Below are 21,616 nucleotides of genomic sequence, written 5' to 3'. Positions count from 1 at the left end.
CTCTAACCTAACGGTGCAAAATAATAAAACATAGCCAAAATAACAATACATACAGTTTGAGTTCATAGTATGCATGCTTGAGGCAGAGTTACTTTTAGATTCTTGCATATCTGAGTGTCAGGGCTCATTATCTGTTTGGAGACAGATTCTGCTCTCTCCAGATCTTTCTGAAAATGACAGGGCCCGTAAATTTTGCTTTTTTTGAATTGTGAACAAAAATATTCAATTCACAAAAATGATTAAGAAGTACAGAGGACCCACCTGTATGAGAGCCGGTGCCACCAGAAAACAGTAACCTTGCACTGATCAAAGGCCTCCTCCAATAGAATGGTTCAGACCTTATATGACTGTGGCGTGTTCTGTTGATGAGAATAGGTGATTTAGATGGCATCCAAGCCATCACTGTTTATCCACTCATTCAAAATTACCTTAGACAAGAAATTCAAGCCATTCATCCACAAAAAATAATGTGTTTGCCTAATGTATTCCTCCACAACCAGCCTTTGTGTGTCTCTCACCAGTTTGTAGCAGCTATCAAAAGCCACAGTGAATGCTTCCTTCCTAAATGGCACTCCCTGGTCCTTCATGCTTGTCAGCACCTCCAGTGCACCTGTAATAGGAGGTATGAGGTAGAGAATTTTAAACATAGAAGGCTAACCCTTATGCACTGGCTGGCTGGAATTGCACATATTATCATCAATTTACCCACTAGAAACATACCAAACAATTTATACATTCAAATACAATTTGGGATATCAACGCACCTGGCTTTGGTGCATTTAGTCAACAATTAAGTGCTTTGAATGTGAGAAAAGCGCTATGTAGTTAATGCAACTATCTACAATGATAATATACAGTATATTAAAATAAAAACCAGTCGGCACCCATTAACACTGCTATTAAGTCATAACTCTCAGCTCTGGAGCAGAGTGGACAATGTGAAAGCATAGCATAAGCTCTGATAATGGACAGTTCTGGTAAGGTATCCATCAGGGAGCAGACCAGTCTGGCTCACCTCAATGTCCAGGATTATCTCTGGCACCCTTTTGCAGAAAGGACATCCTGTTGTGGAGGTCACTGGGGCCGAAGGTGCTGAAATCTTTCCAGCTTTTGTTGGAAACACAGTTCAAGACAGGGGACAATATTTTACCTTCTTTTAAGCCACTTAGCATTCTTTCATTCTCTGTTCATATGTGTTATCTGACTGCGTTGCCTAACGTTTTAACATTATGAAAATGTTAGAAGCAAAAAAAAAAAAAAAAACAAGCAATTGGAGAAATGCAGAGGAAAATATACAATGAAGCTCTCAAGCTAATTTTATTTTCTTATACTAAAACATTAAAAAATCAATAAATAATAAAACCGATTAAAAATGGAAACATTTGATATATTACTTAATTACTTATTAATCAATGTGCCTAGTGGGACTGAAATTCACATGGGTTGCATATTATTCCTTATTTTCCACTTGATTTTCGATTAACACATTTTTAAACAACAGCTCCCCCTGTTGACAATGTTTTTTGTTTGTTAATAAGAATAAGCTTACGCATTTAAAGTAACATGTCTCCTTAAAAGATAAATGTGCAAGTACATTTTTATCGCAAACACACATAATCTTATCATACTCATTTCATTATACCAAAGATAATACGCGTATGCATTGTTCAAACTCATGAAACAAAATCATAACCATAATACATTGTGCATACGGTATATTGTAGGCTATATGCTATTGAACATAGAATCCAATTAAATATTTCATAAAATGGCAAATATAATTCCAACAAATTTGTTAAATGTGTTTAATTTCATTGGCAATGTTTTCCCTTAAACGTATCAACACAATGCAGGCTTGCAGTGTTATCATTTGCTTTGCCTTTGAAGTCTTCATTATGTTTCAAGTGGCAATTAGGAACCTACTGATTCACTCCAGTCTAATAATTTGATCAGCTAAAATCTAATCTACTTTTTATGCAAAATGTATGCATTGGTTACAATACAGCTCAATAAACATAATATAAACATGGGAATTGTATTCTTCTTGGTATGCATAGCTATTTGAGAAAATGTGGTTTAAGAGGGTACGTAATCCCTCTAAATGTGAAAAGCACTTAATTAATTAACAGCTTGTTAAAATTCTAGGATCGCAATTTTGGAACGAAAACCAGCATAAACAGGGGTACTCCATGACCGAGTTTGGGAACCACTGATCAAGTTGAACTAGCTACCTGGTTAACTAAAGTCAGCTAACTGTCAGGTTCTGTGGATTGATTAATTACCTCCTACTCTGCACGCACAGCAGTCTGGCTGTTGGGTTACTATTAGGCTACTCCTTTTGTTTTTACATTATGCAGTAAAATTTGGAGACAGCCACTCAGTCCTCTAAGCGCCATATTGTCCCCTGACTGCACCAATGTGCGAAAGAGGAAACATATTTTTACAATTTAAAAACCCTTCAATAAGTATCGGGTTATTAATTAATACAATTATGATCCATATCTTATATTTTGTAAATAAATATTTATTATTATTAACAGTTCATGAATATATTTTGGGGATTAACCATCTTGAAGATGAACAGTTCTTTATTTTCTTTACCCCTTACGTCATATGAAAATGTATTATTCCAAGATGGCTGCGTCCATGCTACAGCGGTGTGTTCTCTTTGCAAGAGTTTCAGCAAAATGTAAAACACCGGTTTTTACAGGTAATGAATTGCGGAAAGCCTACAAGTTTACATTAATTTCATCTACACATTTGGTTACTTGTCCGTGATGTTTCATGTTAAGAAAATACAATTATCTGTCAGCTTTTGACTCCAACGTTGAGGCTGTCAGTCAATATTTAGCAACCATGTTAACTATCTTTAACATTATTAGCATTATTATTATTAGCTAACATTACTGTCGATAAAAAAGAGCGTAGCAAGGGAACAAATATATATATCACAATTTCAGAGAATGTTCTAGCTTATAATTTAAGAACAATGAATGTGTAGTAGATGGTCCCATTTGCTTGTTTAGTAGCTAACTGTACTGACTAGCTAAGCAACATTTGTACATTTGACCAGATTATATTGCAAACTATAGAATTAAGATGTGTCAGAACGCAAGCGAGTTTTAACCCAGAATGTCCCATGATTCTCTTTTTGGATGTGCTTATTTTAGTAAGACGATGCCTTCTCTCAGCATCGTATTTGGATGCGAAGATATGGGAACAGAGAAAGGAAGACCCTCACAGTCTGGGTAAGTGCATGCATGTGCATACACTGTTCTTTAAGTACACTTAATATAGCTACCGTAAGCTCATGTTGAACCAGGTAAAGGTCGTTGCGTTAATAACAAAAGTCAGAGAGATATTAAGCTCGAGAATTCTCTGCATTTCAGACTGCACTGCAGAGGGCAGTGTTACATTGACAGTTAGATACTGTAGTCAGTCAACCTCGTTTTGTTTCATCGTGATGCTGAATGCCTGTGGTAAACGCACAATGACAGGAACGATTTTTGCATACTTCCTATTTCATTGTATTTCACTTAAAAAAAAATGTTAACAGCCTGGCGGCATGGATGGTGCAGTGGGTAGCACTGCCGCCTCATAGGAAGGAGGACCTGGGTTTGAATCCCCTCGGCCGGGGCCTCTCTGTGCAGTTTGCATGTTCTCCCCGTGTCTGCGTGGGTTTCCTCCCACAGTCCAAAGACATGCAGGTTAGGCTGATTGGAGAGTCTAAATTGCCCATAGGTGTGAGTGTGTGAGTGAATGGTGTGTGTGCCCTGCAATGGACTGGCGAGCTGTCCAGGGGGTATTCCTGCCTTTCACCCAATGTATGCTGGGATAGGCTCCAGCCCCCCTGCGACCCTGTTCAGGATAAGCGGGTTAAGATAATGGATGGATGGATGGATGTTAACAGCCTTTCCAATAACCTGTGACCAGAAACACCTTTTCTCTTTTTACAAAATAGCGCATAGCCTACAGTATGTCCCTTTTTCCATTGCCTATGCTTTTCGACAAATTTTCTTTGGTGCTAGATATACTTTAGCCATTTTGGAAGGAACATTTTTAAATTTGTTTTTATAACTTGATTTAGCAGACTGAGTGACATCCCTTGGCTGACTGCATTGTCAGATAACTGGTGGTTTATTACATAGTGTGTTATTTGTCCAGGAATTTGGGAAAATGGCAAGCATACACATGGATTCCATCTGTCACATCTGTAATTGCCCAAGGAAATTTATTGATAAAGTGAAATTTGAATGTAATCTTACTTGGAATATGCTGACATTTGTTCAGGATTCAGGACCCAAACCTAAATTGATTATTTGGCTTTCAGTATCTTCCTGGATAATAGGGCTCCCGTTTTGCACATTTTAGCCTAGAGGCAATGGGTAAAAAATAAAAAATAAAAAAAAATATTTTTTAAATTAGCCATTGCCTTGTCAACGCCGGGTTCTTGGAAGGTCAGGTTACAACACTGAATCTTCTGGTGCCTGATGGACTCTGTAGAGTACTGTGATTGATGTTTGCAGTCTATGGCCTTTTTTTTAACCTCACTCTTTCCTGTCATGTGACCTGAGGGCTGTGTCTTCACTCAGACTGGCTAGCGGGGAACACCCTCTGTTGTGTGGATTTAATGGCATCTGTGCAACGTGTGCTTAGGTTTTTACCTTCAAAATGGAGGCAAGGCTTCAGCTGCCTTTTGACCCTGGAGTCAGCCCATTGATTAGGGTGGCGGTGGGCTGTCTGAAGTCTATATCCCTTCCTCTGAATGTGTCAATGCCATTAGCGCAAGCCATTTGAGCCACACTGGAGTGTGACTGGGCTCTTCATTTCCTTCCTCTTAATGTATTGAGGGGAAACCCATCCTGTCATTGTAAGGTAAACTAGTTATATGCTGATCCTATCAAATTGACAGGCTTACATGATTTGATACTTTAGCTGTCATTGGCAGTCACGCATTTGGCAAGTGTCTGACACTATGCTTGTGCTTACTCTTCTGTACGGTAAAGCTATACTGAGTGCTATTGCTCTGATTCAGCATGAATATAAGATGAGAATTCTTTAGTGTGGCAGTCATGCACCATTCCCTTGTGCATTTTGCTCATCTCCCAGCAGTAAAAGGAGTGCAAAGCTGTCTCTATCAGTGTGTCAGATGGGAAATGTATATACTTTCCTTTGTAGTTACATGCTGCAGTGCTTCTAAAAAGAAGTGGTGTGATCAGTTGGTTACTGGCTAATTCTTCCTAATTGTCTGTCTTATTTCCCAAAGCTCAATTGGCAGCCCTGATGGACAGGACCTACGAAAAAAAGTTTCCTGTCAGCTCTCTGACAATTTCTCGGGTAAGAGAATTACGAAGCCCCTGGACCTATTTATAATAATGCATGGAAAATCTATAAGTCTGGATACCTTACCAGAACTGACACACACATTTTTTTTCTAGGCATTCAGAATTCACATGGACAGCTGATCAGTATTTTGGGAAGTTCCTAATAAATAAGAAATTCTAGAGCAGTGTATTCTACCTATTTTGCTGTATATGGATATTTGAGAAGATTGTGGCTTATATGCACAGTGGGGGAGGGAAAAAGATGTAGACTGATTGTTTGGTCTCCTGGGCATTGTAGAGCTCTTCAGATGAACTGTGTTCTGTGGGCCGCTGTAATTAGAATCAATAAATGCATCACTGAGGATAGCTTTATGTACAGGGCAATGCAAGATGCCCTCCTTTACAATCCATATGATTTATAGCACTGATGTGGGCAGTAATTTAATTGATTTGTATATTGAAGTGTCCTTAAAATCATTTAACATTGTAGTATTGTGTTCATATTTGTCTTTGTGAGCTGGTTTTATTTTTTAAAAGAAATTTGTGCCAGGATTACTGCAGGAGCTAGGTTTGTGTTTGGCTAAAGATTTCACATTGAACAAAATGTGGGCATTAGCAGTCAATGCTGTCTTTTATGTGCCTCACAACGACTGAAAATAATATTGTAGCTTTTCATCAGATTACATTCTCAGTCTCAGGGTGGAATATACACAGTTAGGCATTTATAGATTGTTTTTAAATGTCTTCATGAAAGCTATTGTTTACATATAATAAATGGGTAAATTGTTTTGAAATCTGATATTTACTCTAGCTACTTCACTGTGACTGTCAATGGTTAATAGAGAACAACCCCACATGTCAAGTTTTTATAGAGCAGCTTTTCTCTCGCCACTAGTGTGAGGATCAGTATACATCCCTGTGTTTACCTCGTGTGGCCTCCTCAAGCAATGGAAAGTAGTGTCCCTATCCACCGCGATGACTTGCAGTTTGTGCTTCAGACACAAAAGAGCGGTATGCTGCGTTTCATCTCTGAAATAGAGAATCAAACATCTTTTCTCCTCACCCATCAGTCTTGTTTGACTTGACCTTTCTGTCATTGTTGCTTGACCTGACCTTCAAGTTCATTGACCTGATCTTAACCCTTTTCACTCTGTGTGAAGATCCTTCTCAGCTGGCCGCTGTATTGGATCCTTTTTTTGACTTCCTTTGCAATGTTATCATCAACCTGACAGAGCATATACTTTCTCTTCTTTATGTGTACCTGTCATGTTTTAGGAATCCGTAAAAGTATCAATGAAAAAAAGTTTGTTTTGCAGAGTCATGTTATGAATTATAAATCTTATATGAATTATTATATTATTACAAATCCTAATAATAACATTTCAAACAATTCACTATTTCCTGTAAGATTTAAGTCAGGATAAATTATTTTTTTCCCCAAAAACACAGCATTTTGGTATGATGTAGGAATGCAAACTTTAGCCAAAAAGTACCTAAAAAAGGCTCTCACTTTACTATACAGTTTACACAAAAGCCAAGGCCCTTATGAATTTGTGTGGTTTATATCAGGATTTGCATTCAGAACAGAGCTGCAGATATTTTTAGCTATCCTCTTGTGTGCAACACTAATAACAGGTTCTTAAAAGGATAAATGTTTCCTGACGGACTGCTGTAACATGAGATGTGAAGAGGTTTGGGGACGCTGAAAACAGTGGAATAAATATTCAGGACAAGCTAGATGGGCAATGTAATCTGGCCACAGGGAGAGCGTGACAGCAGCGGTCGATAGGATGAGGGATCACAGCAGCTTGGGCAAGCATGGTTCTGCACACACAAAACCTGCGCTACCGTTGCGCTAACACTGCAGGCACAATGCAAGCTGAACCCCGCTTTAAAGAGCCAGATCATGAATGGAATAAAGATTTTTACACACTGTGAGCGTGAGTCTCTGACCAATGATTGACAGCCAGCACCATTTCCCATGCTCCTCCAGTTGTATAACGTGGGTCTGTCTATTCAAATGCAAGGTAAACAAAGCTAAAGGGGGCGGGCTGCACAGGCCGCATTTTCAAGAACACGGCGCAGCTAAAAAAGGGCAATCGATACCGATAGAGGATATGAGAAAATGGAAGTACCCTGCTTTTGCCGGGACGTTAAAGCGCACCAGTACCGGCAGGTTATCGACGGAGCGGTTGGTAATTTAAGGCGAGAGTGCGGGAAGCTGTCCTCATGCGACCAGCTGCCTCTCTGCCTCTCTGAATTAGCTGTGTCACTGTGCCTGGCGAGCACTGCTCAGGGCACAGCAGGGGCTGTGGGGGGGGGGGCGGTGACTCAGCCAGACAGCCCCAGACATCGTCTGGTCCTGCCTGCTGCGTCTGCTGGCCTACTGCGCCCGGGGCGTGGTCTACCTGTCGCAGGACAAACGGCCCTCAGCAAAGCACTCGTTAAACCACAGAGAAGAATCCCTGAACATACTGGGTTGTTGTTGCTAGGTGCACATAATGATGAGGCTCCAAGAGCCGTTTCCAAGATGGGGGGGGCTCAATACATTGTCAGTAATTGGATCGCTATGTCGTTATCAAGGCCATTACCTTGTTGTCTCTCTCTGTCTTAGGGAATACTGCAAGAACAGGGAATTTCTGAGATTCTGAGCAGTTAAAAGAGGAGGAAGTCTCCATATGGATAAAGAACAGTTTCAGGCCAATGCACACAATATCTGCAGCATGTTTCCATGGGTAATCAGGCAAAAATAGAAATAGGCCCGAATGTATCTTTTTACAGAAATTGCAGTCACATCATCTTTAATCATCACTATGCGGTGAGATCACCACGTGTTCAACCTGTGTGACTGGCCATTGTGTCAGCTCTTACCTACTGTAATGCACAGCATTTCCCTGAAAAGGTTTTTTATATATTCATATTTATATTTAAATATCTTTCTTTTTTGCAGTTTGTCGACAATATATCATCAAAAGAAGAAGTGGACCAGGCGGACTATTATCTTTACAAGTAAGTTTGGCATAATGCTCTGCTATTATACTGCTGTTGGAGGCATGGCTCTACTGTAATCATAGGGTGACATTTGAGTTGTTACAGTAATTTTGAATTGTCCTTCAGTGGGGTTTCTTGAGAGAAGAACATGCCAGCTGTGCACTCAGTCATTTGGGGCTTTTGAACTGCAGTACTTAGTGACACACAGCAAAAGGAGGCAGTTGAGATGTCTTTGCATATTTCTTCTTCTGTTAAGACTGCAAAGTCTTTCATCTCTTTTGCTGCAACTGAAAAAAATCATATCCTCTGTGTAACATAAAAAAAAGAGCTCTTTATATAAAGCCAAAATCCAGAGACAAGAGATGCAAATATGAGGATTAGAGAAGCAGAGTTCAGATGCTGTGTGTTGCAGCTGTCCTCTGCGGGCTGTGGTAGAAGCGCACTGTGGAGGTTGTGTTATTCAGTGACACAGGCAGATCGTCAGGCTTGGCAGTGTCCTACCTGGGCTACTGTAGCATCTGCTTTCTTTGTGTGCCAGCTTCCCATCCCAGAATCCCCTGCGCGCAAGAGTGGCCAAATGGGACCTGATTGTCATTCAGTCATTCAGTGCGTGTAATCATTTATACATTGTGTCTGCAAGTACACTTTAAACCCCTTAATTCTGTGTAGGAACTACACAAATGATCTGACAAGGCCGCTTGTTTTCCATTTTCAAGTTTGACATAATGCCAGACGCTTCCCGGAATCTACTGGATCAATTGGCAGGCATTCACTATTTCTTGATGACATATTTATTTAATCGCTGACTGTGGAAAAAAATGGTAATAGCTTTCTATAAATGCATCTGTAATGCTAGTGGACAACACAAGGAGAGCCCGGCTGGCATACAATATGATCTGCCAGTCAGTAACATTATCATTGTGGTGATAAAATCAAAGCAGTATTATCCCAGCCCCACTACCACCGGATGCACGAGGAAGCCTTGCCCCAGTGTTGCCTTAGCAACAGGAGCTCACACCATCAGTGTGCGCTCTCTTCCTGGCCAATCAGAGACTGGAGTTTACAACACTGGATTATTGATGAGTTCACTCATAGCAAGTCTGGATGTGGAACATGATCTAAATCTCCAGTCAGACAAAATGATGTTTGTTCAGTCCTCACAACACCATCTGAAATGTTCTGCTGGGTGTTATTTTTACATTCTAATATTCGAAAATGTGTCACACCCATTTATCATTTTGTTCATCAGCTGTGCTTTCTTACTGTTTTTCAGTGTTCAGTTTTTGGAATGCATTTTAAGAAATAGCAGACTCAGAGCTTATCAATTAAACATGGTGATGGCATGGCTATGTGAGCAAAGCGGGTCTGCATTCATATTTAGAAGCTTTAGAGAGAGGATTGTGAAATATTGTGTTTTTAGGAGTTTCCTTTTCATAAGCCACTTTCACTTCTGATATTAGCATGTGATGCACCATACCTTTGGTGCAGGCTAATCAAGGCTGCCCACTGTCTGCAGTGCAGTGGTGAGTTATTGATAGACCACAGGGCCTCATTCAGATGCTCCTCACAGACAGAAGAGTGGTTGGGATTTTGATGAATGCCGTGCTGACTGCCCCTCCTCTGGGTGTGTGTAGATTCCGTCACAGCCCAAACTGCTGGTACCTGCGAGACTGGACCATCCACAGCTGGGTCCGCAAGGGATTGAAATATGGGGCACGTGACAAGGTCCTGTACACCATCAAAAACAAGGTACTGTAGGAGTCTGTGGAATATGCTACATGTTGGGTGTAGTGCACTGACCTTCCCCCGATAGTCTGCCCTGTGTAGGTCACCTCCCCATGTTTGCTACTGATACAGATATTACAGATATTCCAGTATGTTGTCTATTGTACAGTATGGCACTGTACTGATTTATGTCACAGATGACTCGCATTCCCAGCGCTTTATCTTCATGATTTCTTTATGAATAATAATAATAATTAATATTTGTTATTTACATTACATTACATTATTGGCATTTGGCAGACACTCTTATCCAGAACGACGTACAGTTGATTAGACTAAGCAGGAGACAATCCTCCCCTGGAGAAATGCAGGGTTAAGGGCCTTGCTCAAGGGCCCAACGGCTGTGCGGATTTTATTGTGGCTACACCGGGATTAGAACCACTGACCTTGCGTGTCCCAGTCATTTACCTTAACCACTACGCTACAGGCCGCCCCAGCTGGCGATTTTATCCTAAGTGACTTACCATTGATTAGACTAAGCAGGGGACAATACCCCCTGGAGCAGTGCAGGGTTAAGGCCCTTGCTCAAGGAAGGTGTTTTGTCTCTGCTGATCTTATCGTGGCTACACTGGGGCTTGAACCACCTAGTCATGTACCTTAGCCCCTGAATAATATGCTGCTTATCTTATAATAATAATTTTGGATGAAAAACACTTGGTAATGTAAAACCTGACTTCTAATTAAAATGGAAAATTAAATGTGTGTTGATTTATTGGTAATCTTATCATTTTTACATTCTGCTGTAGGTGCAGTACGGAATCTTCCCAGATGAGTTGACCTTTAATCTACTAATAGATTCCTTCTTAAAAGAGGAAGATTATAAGGGTGAGACTTTGTTTGCTTTGGAATAAATTTGCATTGCATGTTCAAGTCTATGTAGTGTGCTGAGAGGGTCTGTTTGAGTCCCTGTCAGCTTTGCTTAAGCATTTGCTCTTCTGTTATTGCAGTACTATGTTTTACAGTGAGACTCCTCTGGGAGGTTAACCCATTGCGTCTGCCTGTTTTCCAGGTGCCTGGGCGGTTGTGGAAGAGGCAATGTTGCTGGAAGCCTTTGACCTGCCCTCCACACAGGTCTTATCACTGTACGCTCTGGCCAAGTATCTGGAAACCAAACCGGAACTCAGTGTAAGCATCATCGCTTGTATTGCTGGTAATATACACTCACCAAGCACTGGAACTTTTTTACTTTATTACACCTACTTATTCATGCAATTATCTAAACAGCCAATTGTGTGGCCGCGGTGCAATGCATACAATGATGTAGATACGGGACAGGAGCTTCAGTTAACGTTCACATCAACCATCAGAATGGGGGAAAAATGTGATCTAAGTGACTTTGACCGTGGAATGATTGTTGGTGGCAGACAGGGTGGTTTGAGTATCTCAGATGCTGATCTTCTGGCATTTTCACGCACGCTAGTCTCTAGAGTTTGCAAAGAATGGTGAAAAAAACCCAAAAGAAATCCAGTGAGCAGCAGCTCTGCAGGCAGAAACGCATTGTTAATGAGAGATGTCAGAGGAGAATGGCCAGACTGGTCAAAGCTGACAGGAAGGTGACAGTAATGCAAATAACCAGACATTACAACAGTGGTATGCTGAAGAGCATCTCTGAACACACAACGCATCATAACTCTACATGGATAGGCCACAGCATTTATTAAGTCTAATAAATACCTTTGGTAATACCTTTGGTGCCTGTAGTAGTGGTAGTAGATGTAGTTCTCTGTATTAAAAATGTATGGAAGATGATAGGTTTGTTGGGGACTGTCAGGTCATGTATTATGCTAAAGCACTGGTTTTCAGAACTGTGACTAAACTGTGACAGAACTGGGTCGTGACCTTGAAACAGCCAGGTTTAGAAACTGACCAGGACATCAGTCATGTCTCATCTGAGAAACAGCATCTCCTACAGCACAGCATCCCTATACTGAGAAGACTAGGGTCATGTTAGAATAGCAGTGCGGTGGCAGGCTTTTCTCGGAAGGTGGACGGCTGACATCATCTGCGTGTGATTTCATCTGTTCTCACAGTGGCAGGAGGAGAGGAGTGTGGGAGCGGCCCTTCTGATCGCGGGGCTGAAACAGGATAACTCTTCCGGGCGGAGCGCCCAGCTCCTGGGCTGTGCCCTGCTGGGTGTGTACAGGCTCCTCTCTGTTCACCGTGACAGACATGAGGCTTTTAATCCACTGCATTAGGGGTGGACAGTATCTGTATCTGTTCAACCAATTAAACAACCTGTGTCTGTGTTGGGATAGAAACCCGGAAGTGGACGTAGCGTACACTGGAAGTGGAAAATTACCAGTTATAGCTAGGAAGAGAACTGCAATTTTGGCTGAGCAGATGCAGATACTGCACTCCCATAGTCTTTATGTCCTGCATACTGCTTGCATGCACATCACACAGGCACGGGGCAGAAATGCCTGTTTTTAGCTCGATTGCTGTTGCCATTTCAGTGAAAGGGTCCGCCTTAGTGCAGTCATGTAGAAAGCTGGTTCCTGAACACATGCCTCTGACTTGTAAATGCAGCAGTATAATGTCATTGGTGCATTGATGTCTTCATTCAATAATTGGAGTTCCAGCAAGCATTGAAATGCTACTGTTGCAGATTACAACAGAAAATAAATAATGTGGTGTATTGACCCAGAGTCTGAGCTCATGCCTCTGTGTGCAGGTAAAGTGGAGATGGCCAGGGGTATTCGCGCTGTCTTCCAGCACATGCCCCTGATCTGGACCCCGGGCTACCTCAACCGGGCCCTGGCTGTCATGGAGAATGTGTGCTCTGGGACACCGGACGTCAAGCTCTCCAAAGAAGCGGTATGCACTGTCGAGTTTCATCACCCACATCCGTATTCTTTTCTATAATATTTAGTATTTAATCCTGAACTTATGTCAATATGTCAGTTTAGGTTTTCTGTTCTATTCAATTTGTTTGTTCCTGGCACCAAGGAATTGATAATAGGAAGAGTTTTCTGTTCTGCCTATGTGAGTTTGTGGCTGTGTGTGTGTGTGTCTGATAGTGGATGAATGGGAGATTTTATGTCTAATGCCTAACTTGATTTGCCAGAGTAGCAGAAGGCGCTCATAAAGAGCTGTGTTATTGATGTGCTATGTTTTCTCTTGCTGCACTGACATTGTGTTTGTGATGAATGTACAGTGGCTGCCATTACTCCACTGCTGCCACATGGACGACTGCTTTGTGGAGAACAAAGATGGCTATTCTGCTAATGCTAATAATAAAACTAACTGCTGAACATTCTGTAGTGCTAACAATTTTATGTATGTATTTACATGCTTCCTGTCTTGTTCTGTAATATGAGCCACAGGGCTGATTTCCGAAAGCATTCTTGCGGGAAGTTTGTAACATAAGAAGATATTTCAGGAGGAGATGCTCAATAGAATGAAGTTCAGAAATAGTAACATCTTGCGCACATTAACTATACATCATTAAACTAAAGGAGTCTGGTCCATTGTCAAGCAGTCAATCAGACGGACAGGCAGCGGGCCCTGATGTTTTCTTGTTCAGAGCGAGTGTCTCTATTGTTGTTTTGGTATTGGCCTAACCTCTTGTCCTCAAATGGCTGTTGAAAAAGCTCTGGGTAGAATTCACCAAAGCCAGGCCAAGAGTTCAGTGGCCCTGTAGCGTGATTAAAATGGGAAATCAGGCCGGCAGGATTGAGAATGTGTAAGGGAAGCAATTGTGGAAATATAAAAATCTCTGTGGCTGTGATTGATGCGGTGTGACATTGGCTGCCTTCCCAGAGTGTCTGGATCACAGACAAAAACTTTAATCATTTTCTGTGGGCATATTTAACAATGACGTTGCACTTTTTACAGCGCACTGGCTTTCCGGGGAACAATGTGGTCTCTAGGACCTGCATTGAGCGAATAAAAAGCTCTGCATTGTTATTCTAGACTAATTTATTGAAACACTGCCAAGTTTTACTGCTGGCACTTGCCACATGGTTCCCAGTTAAATTTATCCGGGTCTGTCTGAGGCTGAAAAATGCCTGCAGTCTGCCTTTATTTCAGTTAAATGTCCTTGTAGGGAGAGCGTAATCCTCTCTCCCATCAGAGCAGCGTTTTTCCACATGGGATTCGATGTTGAAGATGAGGCTTTGGCCTCTGAATTGTGGACTTTGGTTTCGCTATTCAAGCTATTACAGGGTATTTGACTCAAGTTTCCCCTTTATTAATGTTCCTGAAAGAGACTCCTCCGAATGCATACTCAAATAAACCAGCTTTCCCTGGATTCTGTATTAAAACTTCAGCTCATTCAGTGTCTTTGAAGAGTCTATAAAGAGGAATGTGATCTCACTGAAAAGAAAATGATTAATATTAACACCTGCTATTTCATACAGGGCTTTTTAACTTTTGCAGTCATGCTGATTTTTTTTATTCCAAAACTGAAACGCAGATGACTGTTCTTGAATTATGAAATATCCTGCGATATCCATCATTGCACATTTAGCCTGTTTACAGTTACTAGAACCCTGTTGTGCCTTTCCCATCCATCATCCTGGCCAGACTGAATTGGCCCATCCATCCTGTGCACACTGTATCCTGGAGCAGTTTGTCTTTCTGATTCACACAGAGGTCAGACTGTATAAATCTTCAGTCTCACCTCCCAAGGTGTCCCGTGACAACGGCCATCTCCTCTGCTTTTCTGTGGTTTTGCAGACGAGGCAAACATATATTTCACCCTAATCCCTTCCTTTCCATGTAGCTGACATCAGAGTGGAACGAGTGGGCACTGCGTCATCCACTTGGCTTCAAACATTCGCCTCTCAGTCTCGCACACTCTACTCCCTTTTGGATAAATCTGATCATCTCATGCGGAAAAATTCAGCTGAAGGTCAAAGATCTGCTGATCAGTGAGCAGGAGATTTGATTATGTGTTGTATTTTATTGTGTGACACTTGGCCTGTGTAGACACTGCCAGTGTTAGCATACTTCTCTTTATTTTCTTGGCTATTTTCTATTGCTATTTGAATCAAGTCCATTTTCAACGACTGCATGTGGTGCCAGCATTCATTTCTCAGATAACTGCTTTTCTGAAGGGTCTATTGAATACATGGAGTCCATTCCTATATCACAGGTTTTTCTCCTGCAAACACTACTGTGTCTAGGTAATGCACTTCGCCGTCTGTGGAAAGGACCCGGTTGCCAGTCGGCTGCATGAGATTTATCTTCTGTCGATTCCAGCTGGACTGTCTGGAGGCTGTGTTGCGGGATTCGGGCCCCGTGTCTGAGGTCGACGCTGCCCAGGGTGACGAGGACGCCGGAGGTGTGCCGGACGCCAGCGTCGATGAGGAAGACCAGCTGGAGAGGGAGAAACTTCCAGAGTATGCCGGAAGGTTCCAGGTGGGTGAGCGCTAACAAACATTTCTGTCTCAAATGCAGTGGTGACACTGAGAATGCTTTGGAGCATTCTGTCATTTACTATATTTGAATATAATGTGTCCCAAGGGTTTCATCTATAGTACCTAATTGAAGAGATATGGCACAATGGCCCAGCTGTGACATAATGAGCCATAGCCATTCATGGCTACTTAAATGGTAAATGGAGCTGCCATGTAAATGGCAGAATCCAAGTTACATTTCCTATATGAACCATATTACACAGCCTCTGCCTTTAACTACAACTTGCGTATCAGTGCGGGACTGATATCCATGGTAACACAGCGGTTGCAAGCTTTTATTAACTTCCATACTGTGAGAACTTGACTGTGCTGCATTTATAGGGTGCACTTACAAGGCTTTTGATAATTATCTAGTGAGAATTAAATAACTTTTTATTTTTATTTTAGATTATTTCTTTATTTAGCATTTTTGCTGTTGTACATGCTAAATGTTGTGTTTTGCACTGCGTCTGCCCCTTTCATTTCATAGACAAATTGAATGCATATTAAATTAAGTTCATCTTCCGCAAAAGGCACAGGCATTTTACTGTTGCCTGTACCCAAATAAGAATGTGACTGAATTTGAGCAGAGAGACTAGACTGAAGGGTGCAGTTCTCCCACCAGGGGTCTGCTTCACTGTCTAACTACTTTAACTTCCGAAGCAGGTTGATGAAACGTGTCAGCTCTTGTGTTTCTGTCTGTCTCTTAGTGAAGATAACTATAAATGGGTTTTGGGCAGATGGGGATGAAATGTAATGTAAATATTGGTTGTATATGATGGGGAAAACTTGTTTGGCTTTAGAATGGCTACAGAAAATCTTAAATGTGTTTGTGGGATACACTGGACTATCACTCCGGTTACGTGGGTCGTTTAACTTCATCTCCTGGGGCAGGTTGTATGAAGCTTAATCCATTTTATATGTAATTATTCAGCTCAGACTAGGCTGTCTGAGTGTAGCTGCAGAACAATCTGCAGCTGTTAGAACCATCAGTGAGGTGGAAGGGAAAACGCATTAACACATCTCTGAAGCATGCAAGTAGAGGTTTAAAATTAAACTGCAAAATGTTGTCTTCAGCTCACACGAACAGATAATAAAACTGTAAATACAGAATAAAACACAATACCCTACAATATGACCAACTCTATTTTTTTGAGCTGACAGCCAATATAAGTATTATGAAGGAGATGATGTGAATATTGTTGAATTATTAATATCCTGTTGACTTCAGGAGGAGAAGGGCTTATTCACATAAGATTCTGTTCCTACGAAAAAGATGCACATTATTTCAGCTATCATTCCCAGCTATGAGGAATTCAAGGCCTCTGGATGGTGTGTTGTATGCAAGCTATAATAGCTGTTTAAATGTATTGAGAGCAATTAAAAAATGATTTAATGTGATATACGTACACTACTAACTACTACTATACTTACCATAATTGTCCACATCCTAAGATGGCTTAGTTAAAAAGATATATGATTTGATTAGTAGTAGTCTTGGCTGATGTGACGTGTTACATGCTCATTTAAACCACGTTATGCGCATTGTACATTGTATATATTGTATATTTAGTAACTGTCAAGCATCTCATTTTGGGACTCATTCTGCTCAACTGAGCCCTTTGATGACACTGTTCAAATGGCCATCTCTTTTTCAGGGAGAATGATCCCATTTACGGGTTTATAATGATTTCCCTTCTGCCTGCTTTTCCCACTAAGCCTCCTCTGAGGTGCTGCCAGGCTGTGTCTGTAATGGGGGTTGTGCTATTGATTTCAGGCTGTTCACTGGGTCACTGTAAAGGTCACCGCTCTCACCGGCTTGTAAAACGTTAGAATATCATTTCACTCATTTCTTCCGAGGCTTATCCTCCAGTTAGAGCCCATTAAGTATGTTTTGTGTTGGTTGTGTTTTCTGCATCAGGCCTCTGCATTGCGTTTCCCTCTGTGAATTACAGTATACTCTGGCTATGTATTGTTGTCTCCTGTTCCAGTGGATTTATGGTCCTCTTGACCTTTCTAAATGGATCCCAATTCTGTCTCTCCGAGGGTGGGCTCTATTACATTCCTGCATAACCAGGATCAGAGCAGCAGAAATTTGTCTCAATTATGAGCATTCATGTCAGATGTCACTTTATAATGGCTGTTTACATAGTATAAGCATGGCTGGAACTGACAGGATCGCACCATTTGCTTTGGCTTGTTGTAGAATGAAAAAATTATTTTGTATAAAATGACATTTTTTTGAAGTATAGCAGCTTTATCACACAAGTGCGAATTTATGCAAATAAATAATTTGCCATTGTATAGTGTGTAGATTTAGGGTTTTCTAACATTTGAAGACTTTAGTCAATCCATAAGATTTCCATATATACTGCATAGAAAGAGGGAAGCTACAGTACGTAGAGTGGACTGAAAGGAAAGTGCAGCACATTTAAGATGAGAGAGTGCAGCACAAAATGCAGCACAGTAGCGAGCTATTTTTAGCTTTTCAGAATGGGGTGTTGAATGCATATGAGCATGCAGTGTACTGCACACAGCAGCAGTGGAGCTCTAGCCTATCTGCTGAAGGGAAATAATTAGTCAATAGACCTTATGCACAAATGAGCTACAAATTGCAGTCTATATATATTATTATATATTATTTATTTGGTGGAATGATCAGGCTTATTTTCCAAGTTCCAAATGTAGTTGCTTTAATGTAACTCTTCTTCTGTGCTCTTCTGCACATTTTGTGAACGTGGGCCTTATTTAAGCAATATTAGTGCTTATCCATAGCCTTATGAGTATAAGAGAAGGTACTTTATGAACTGATTAGGCATTAATACATATGCTGTTACCACATAATTAACTTCAAATTTGATTATTTCTTGAATTTTATATTGTACGCCTGGGTGTACCCTTTTCCAGTCCTCACACAGAAGTAATGAAAGCCATGAATCCAGTGTGTGTGCAGCACACGCACTCTCCCACGTCTGTGAACCGCTGGATTGTGTGTGTGAGCCTGCATTCACCCCCTGCCTGGGCTCTGACAGCAGTACATAAATTACTCTGGTCCTCCATCAACCCAGCAGGCACCAGTCTCAGCCCCCGGTGACATCTGTCTCACTGAAGGCCACTGCAGAGGCATGGTCCCTCGAGCCTCGTTGTGTTTTATAGCTAATTAAACTGGGGCAGACGCTGTAAGCCTGTCATGACCTGTATGTGACTGTGTGCCTGTTTTTAACCGCCAGAAGTGAGAATTGGGAGTTCCCAGTCTTGTTTTAATCTGGCCATTTTACCCAAGTGGCAGTTTCTGTAGATTGATTTGTGTGTTAATAAGATGTTCTGTGTTTGCGCTGGTCCACGTTTCGTGAATTCTTCTGTTGAGGACATCAAAATGAAGATTATGGGCTAAGGCCCAGATATAAATATTATCCAACGGGCATAACACAAAGGTTATCTGGAATAATGTGCAAACATGGAATGTGATGGGAAGTGGAGTCTGTCTCATACAGTTTAGCTTTTAATCTGAGACTGCAAAGAAGAGCAAGCTGATATTTACCCAGGCTCACCATAACCATGGAAAGATTCTGTGCGTGTATGCATTTCAGACCTCGGTAGATTATGTGTCAAATTCAGTTCTACAGAAGAATGATGTCATGGCTGATATTGTTGCCAGAATGTGACATTTTGGGAAATGGGTTGAGTGCTCCTGAATGTGCTATGGTAGTGGAATGATTGACTGCTACATACACCAAAAGCACACATATCAATCAAAGAGGAGGACATGTATTACAATAATATGTGTGTCTGTGTGTGTGTTTGCGTGTTTGCATGTGTGTGTGTGTGTGTGTGTGTGTGTGTGTGTGTCTGTGTGCGTGTGCGCGTGCGTGTCTGTGTGTGTGTGTGTGTCTGCGTGTATGTGTGTGTGTGTCTGCGTGTATGTGTGTGTGTGTGTGTGTCTGCGTGTATGTGTGTGTGTGTCTGCGTGTATGTGTGTGTGTGTCTGCGTCTGTGTCTGTGTCTGTGTCTGTGTCTGTGTCTGTGTCTGTGTGTGTGTGTGTGTGTGTGTGTGTGTGTGTGTGTGTTGTCCCTCTCGTGAGCAGGCCCTCAGCACTGAGCTGCAGTCTCAGGGCAGGGTTGACCCCGGCGGGCTCCAGGCACTGGTCTCTGCTCTGGCCCAGGCCGAGCTGGGTGCGGCTGAAGAGGCGGATGGGGAGCTGTACTCCAGGAAGGTTCAGGAGTGGGAGGAGGAGCGCCTCATGCTGGTCCAGAGGGAGCAGGAGCTCAGAGAGAAGGCACGGCAGGAACAGCAGGCTCGAAAGGCCGCCAAAGCCTCTGCCTAGCCCTGTGTACGTGTGAGCCTACGGTCAGGGGCAGGTCTGCCACGCATCTACCATTACAAGCCACTGGAACTCCATAGGGCTGCCCGTCCACACAGGGCAGTTCAGTGTTTAGTGTCTTCTGCCATAAGTCAAGTCCAGAGATTGGTGTGTGTGACCTCATCATTGCTAATGATGATCATAAGAGAATACAGATGTGACCTTGTGAACAGTTTTCATCCAAATGTGATATACAGCACAGTAAGAATATGCAAATCGGCAATTCACTTGTGTTGTATATTTGGGCAGTTTTTATTTTATTTAGTTGTTACATTGTTAATTGTATATATCTCTTAACGTTTAAAATATTTTCATGATTGACATCTGGAGTTGTGCATCACTTACTGTGGGGAGAGTAAATGATGGTTTCTTTTCCCTTTTTTCACTGAATGGTCCACAATCACAACATTGTTGTATTGTAATAAAAGATTGCTTCAAATCTGTTTGTCATGATGTGACTTTCCATTGAATTCAGTGATATGGAATGAAATTACTCTATATACAGTGGGCTCCAGAATTATTGTCACCCCTTACTGCCAATGCACAAAAATACTTATATTGAGATACTCAAAATGGCAACATGAAAAATAATGTACTTTATCAATGTTTTGGTTGGTTCCATTTAAACATTAATAAACTACAGTAGTTTTCACATATACTCCATGTTCTTCGTGACCATGGTATGGTGTATGCATATAAGGATACCCCATATTTTGTACAATGAGATTACAATAAAATAATTATTGGCATTGCTGTCATGCCATTTTGAGTTTATCTCAGTAATTATATTGTTTATTTCTTGTGCATTGCCAGTCAGGGCTGCTGGTAATCATAGAGCCTGCTGTATGCATTTTACTGCTGCAAAACAATTCACCCACAAACAATGAAATGCATTTTTGGTCATTGGCTCTTTCCCTATTGCATGATCCATTGGTGTATGGGCATTTATAACATGGTTTTATTAATTCAATACTCAGTGATTTACATTAGCATGACAAAGTGCCATGTGAGCTGCATCTGTCAATGTTGCAGTTATCTGAGTGATGAGCATGTCCATGTTTTTGAAGATGCAGTGATAAGATCTGTGATTTCTAATCTTATAATTATGAAAATTCTTTATGAACTGGCCTGCTATTCAGTGAGTGTTGAGAATGCAGCCCCGTCTTAATTTGAGCTGAGGGAAACAAGAATTATAGCTGTATTTTCTATTCAGCTAATGTGGTTTATTCATTAAAGAGTAACATCTGGACCATTTGATGGAATCCGATGATTGTAAGAATTTGTGGAGGCAACAATAGCTTTTCCATTTGACTGCCACAGTGAATTTACAGTCACGTTTGTGAAAAACATGCAAAAGATTCACTTTGTTACAAAATGCGTGTAGGCAGGTAAAGTGATTTATTCATCATATTTAAGCAAGCACTACACAATTCCTTTATTGCCATTATACTTGCTTAAATGCATTTGAATGGAAATCTGGATACTATTCACATACACTGGATACTGTTTTTATAATAATCATACTTGTGTTTAAAAAATTAAAAGTCTCTGAGCGTATAGTGTTCAACATCCGTTTCTGCTGATTATATATGCAGAAAATATACTCACTGCACTTTATTAGGAACATTTTTACCTTATTACACCTACTTATTCATGCGATTATCTAATCAGCCAATTGTGTGGCAGCAGTGCAATGCATGGAATCATGTAGATGCGGGTCAGGAGCTTCCGGTAATGTTCACATCAACCTTCAGAA

General features: G+C 41.2%; 1 protein-coding gene and 1 long non-coding RNA gene across 2 annotated transcripts; one reads left to right on the top strand and one right to left on the bottom strand.

Moving 5' to 3' along the window:
• Positions 1-263: 263 nt before the first annotated feature.
• LOC133141407 (uncharacterized) lies at positions 264-2,394 on the bottom strand. The gene is made up of 4 exons (XR_009710098.1): positions 2,283-2,394; positions 1,016-1,107; positions 519-610; positions 264-359 (listed from the first exon to the last, which is right to left on the bottom strand). It is a non-coding gene; the product is annotated as an uncharacterized LOC133141407 (long non-coding RNA).
• A 177-nt stretch (positions 2,395-2,571) lies between these two features.
• On the top strand, positions 2,572-20,299 carry mrps27 (mitochondrial ribosomal protein S27). The gene is made up of 11 exons (XM_061263198.1): positions 2,572-2,710; positions 3,171-3,248; positions 5,267-5,337; positions 8,275-8,333; positions 9,950-10,064; positions 10,847-10,925; positions 11,110-11,225; positions 12,131-12,233; positions 12,772-12,914; positions 15,303-15,461; positions 19,585-20,299. Exons 1-11 carry the CDS (start codon positions 2,614-2,616, stop codon positions 19,822-19,824), a joined length of 1,260 nt encoding a protein of 419 aa, XP_061119182.1. The 5' UTR covers positions 2,572-2,613; the 3' UTR covers positions 19,825-20,299.
• The last annotated feature ends 1,317 nt before the right edge of the window (positions 20,300-21,616 follow it).

This window comes from Conger conger, chromosome 12, assembly GCF_963514075.1.
Source record: "Conger conger chromosome 12, fConCon1.1, whole genome shotgun sequence".
In the NCBI taxonomy this organism is placed as follows: domain Eukaryota; kingdom Metazoa; phylum Chordata; class Actinopteri; order Anguilliformes; family Congridae; genus Conger; species Conger conger.
This window is presented reverse-complemented; position numbering and strand designations above follow the sequence as displayed.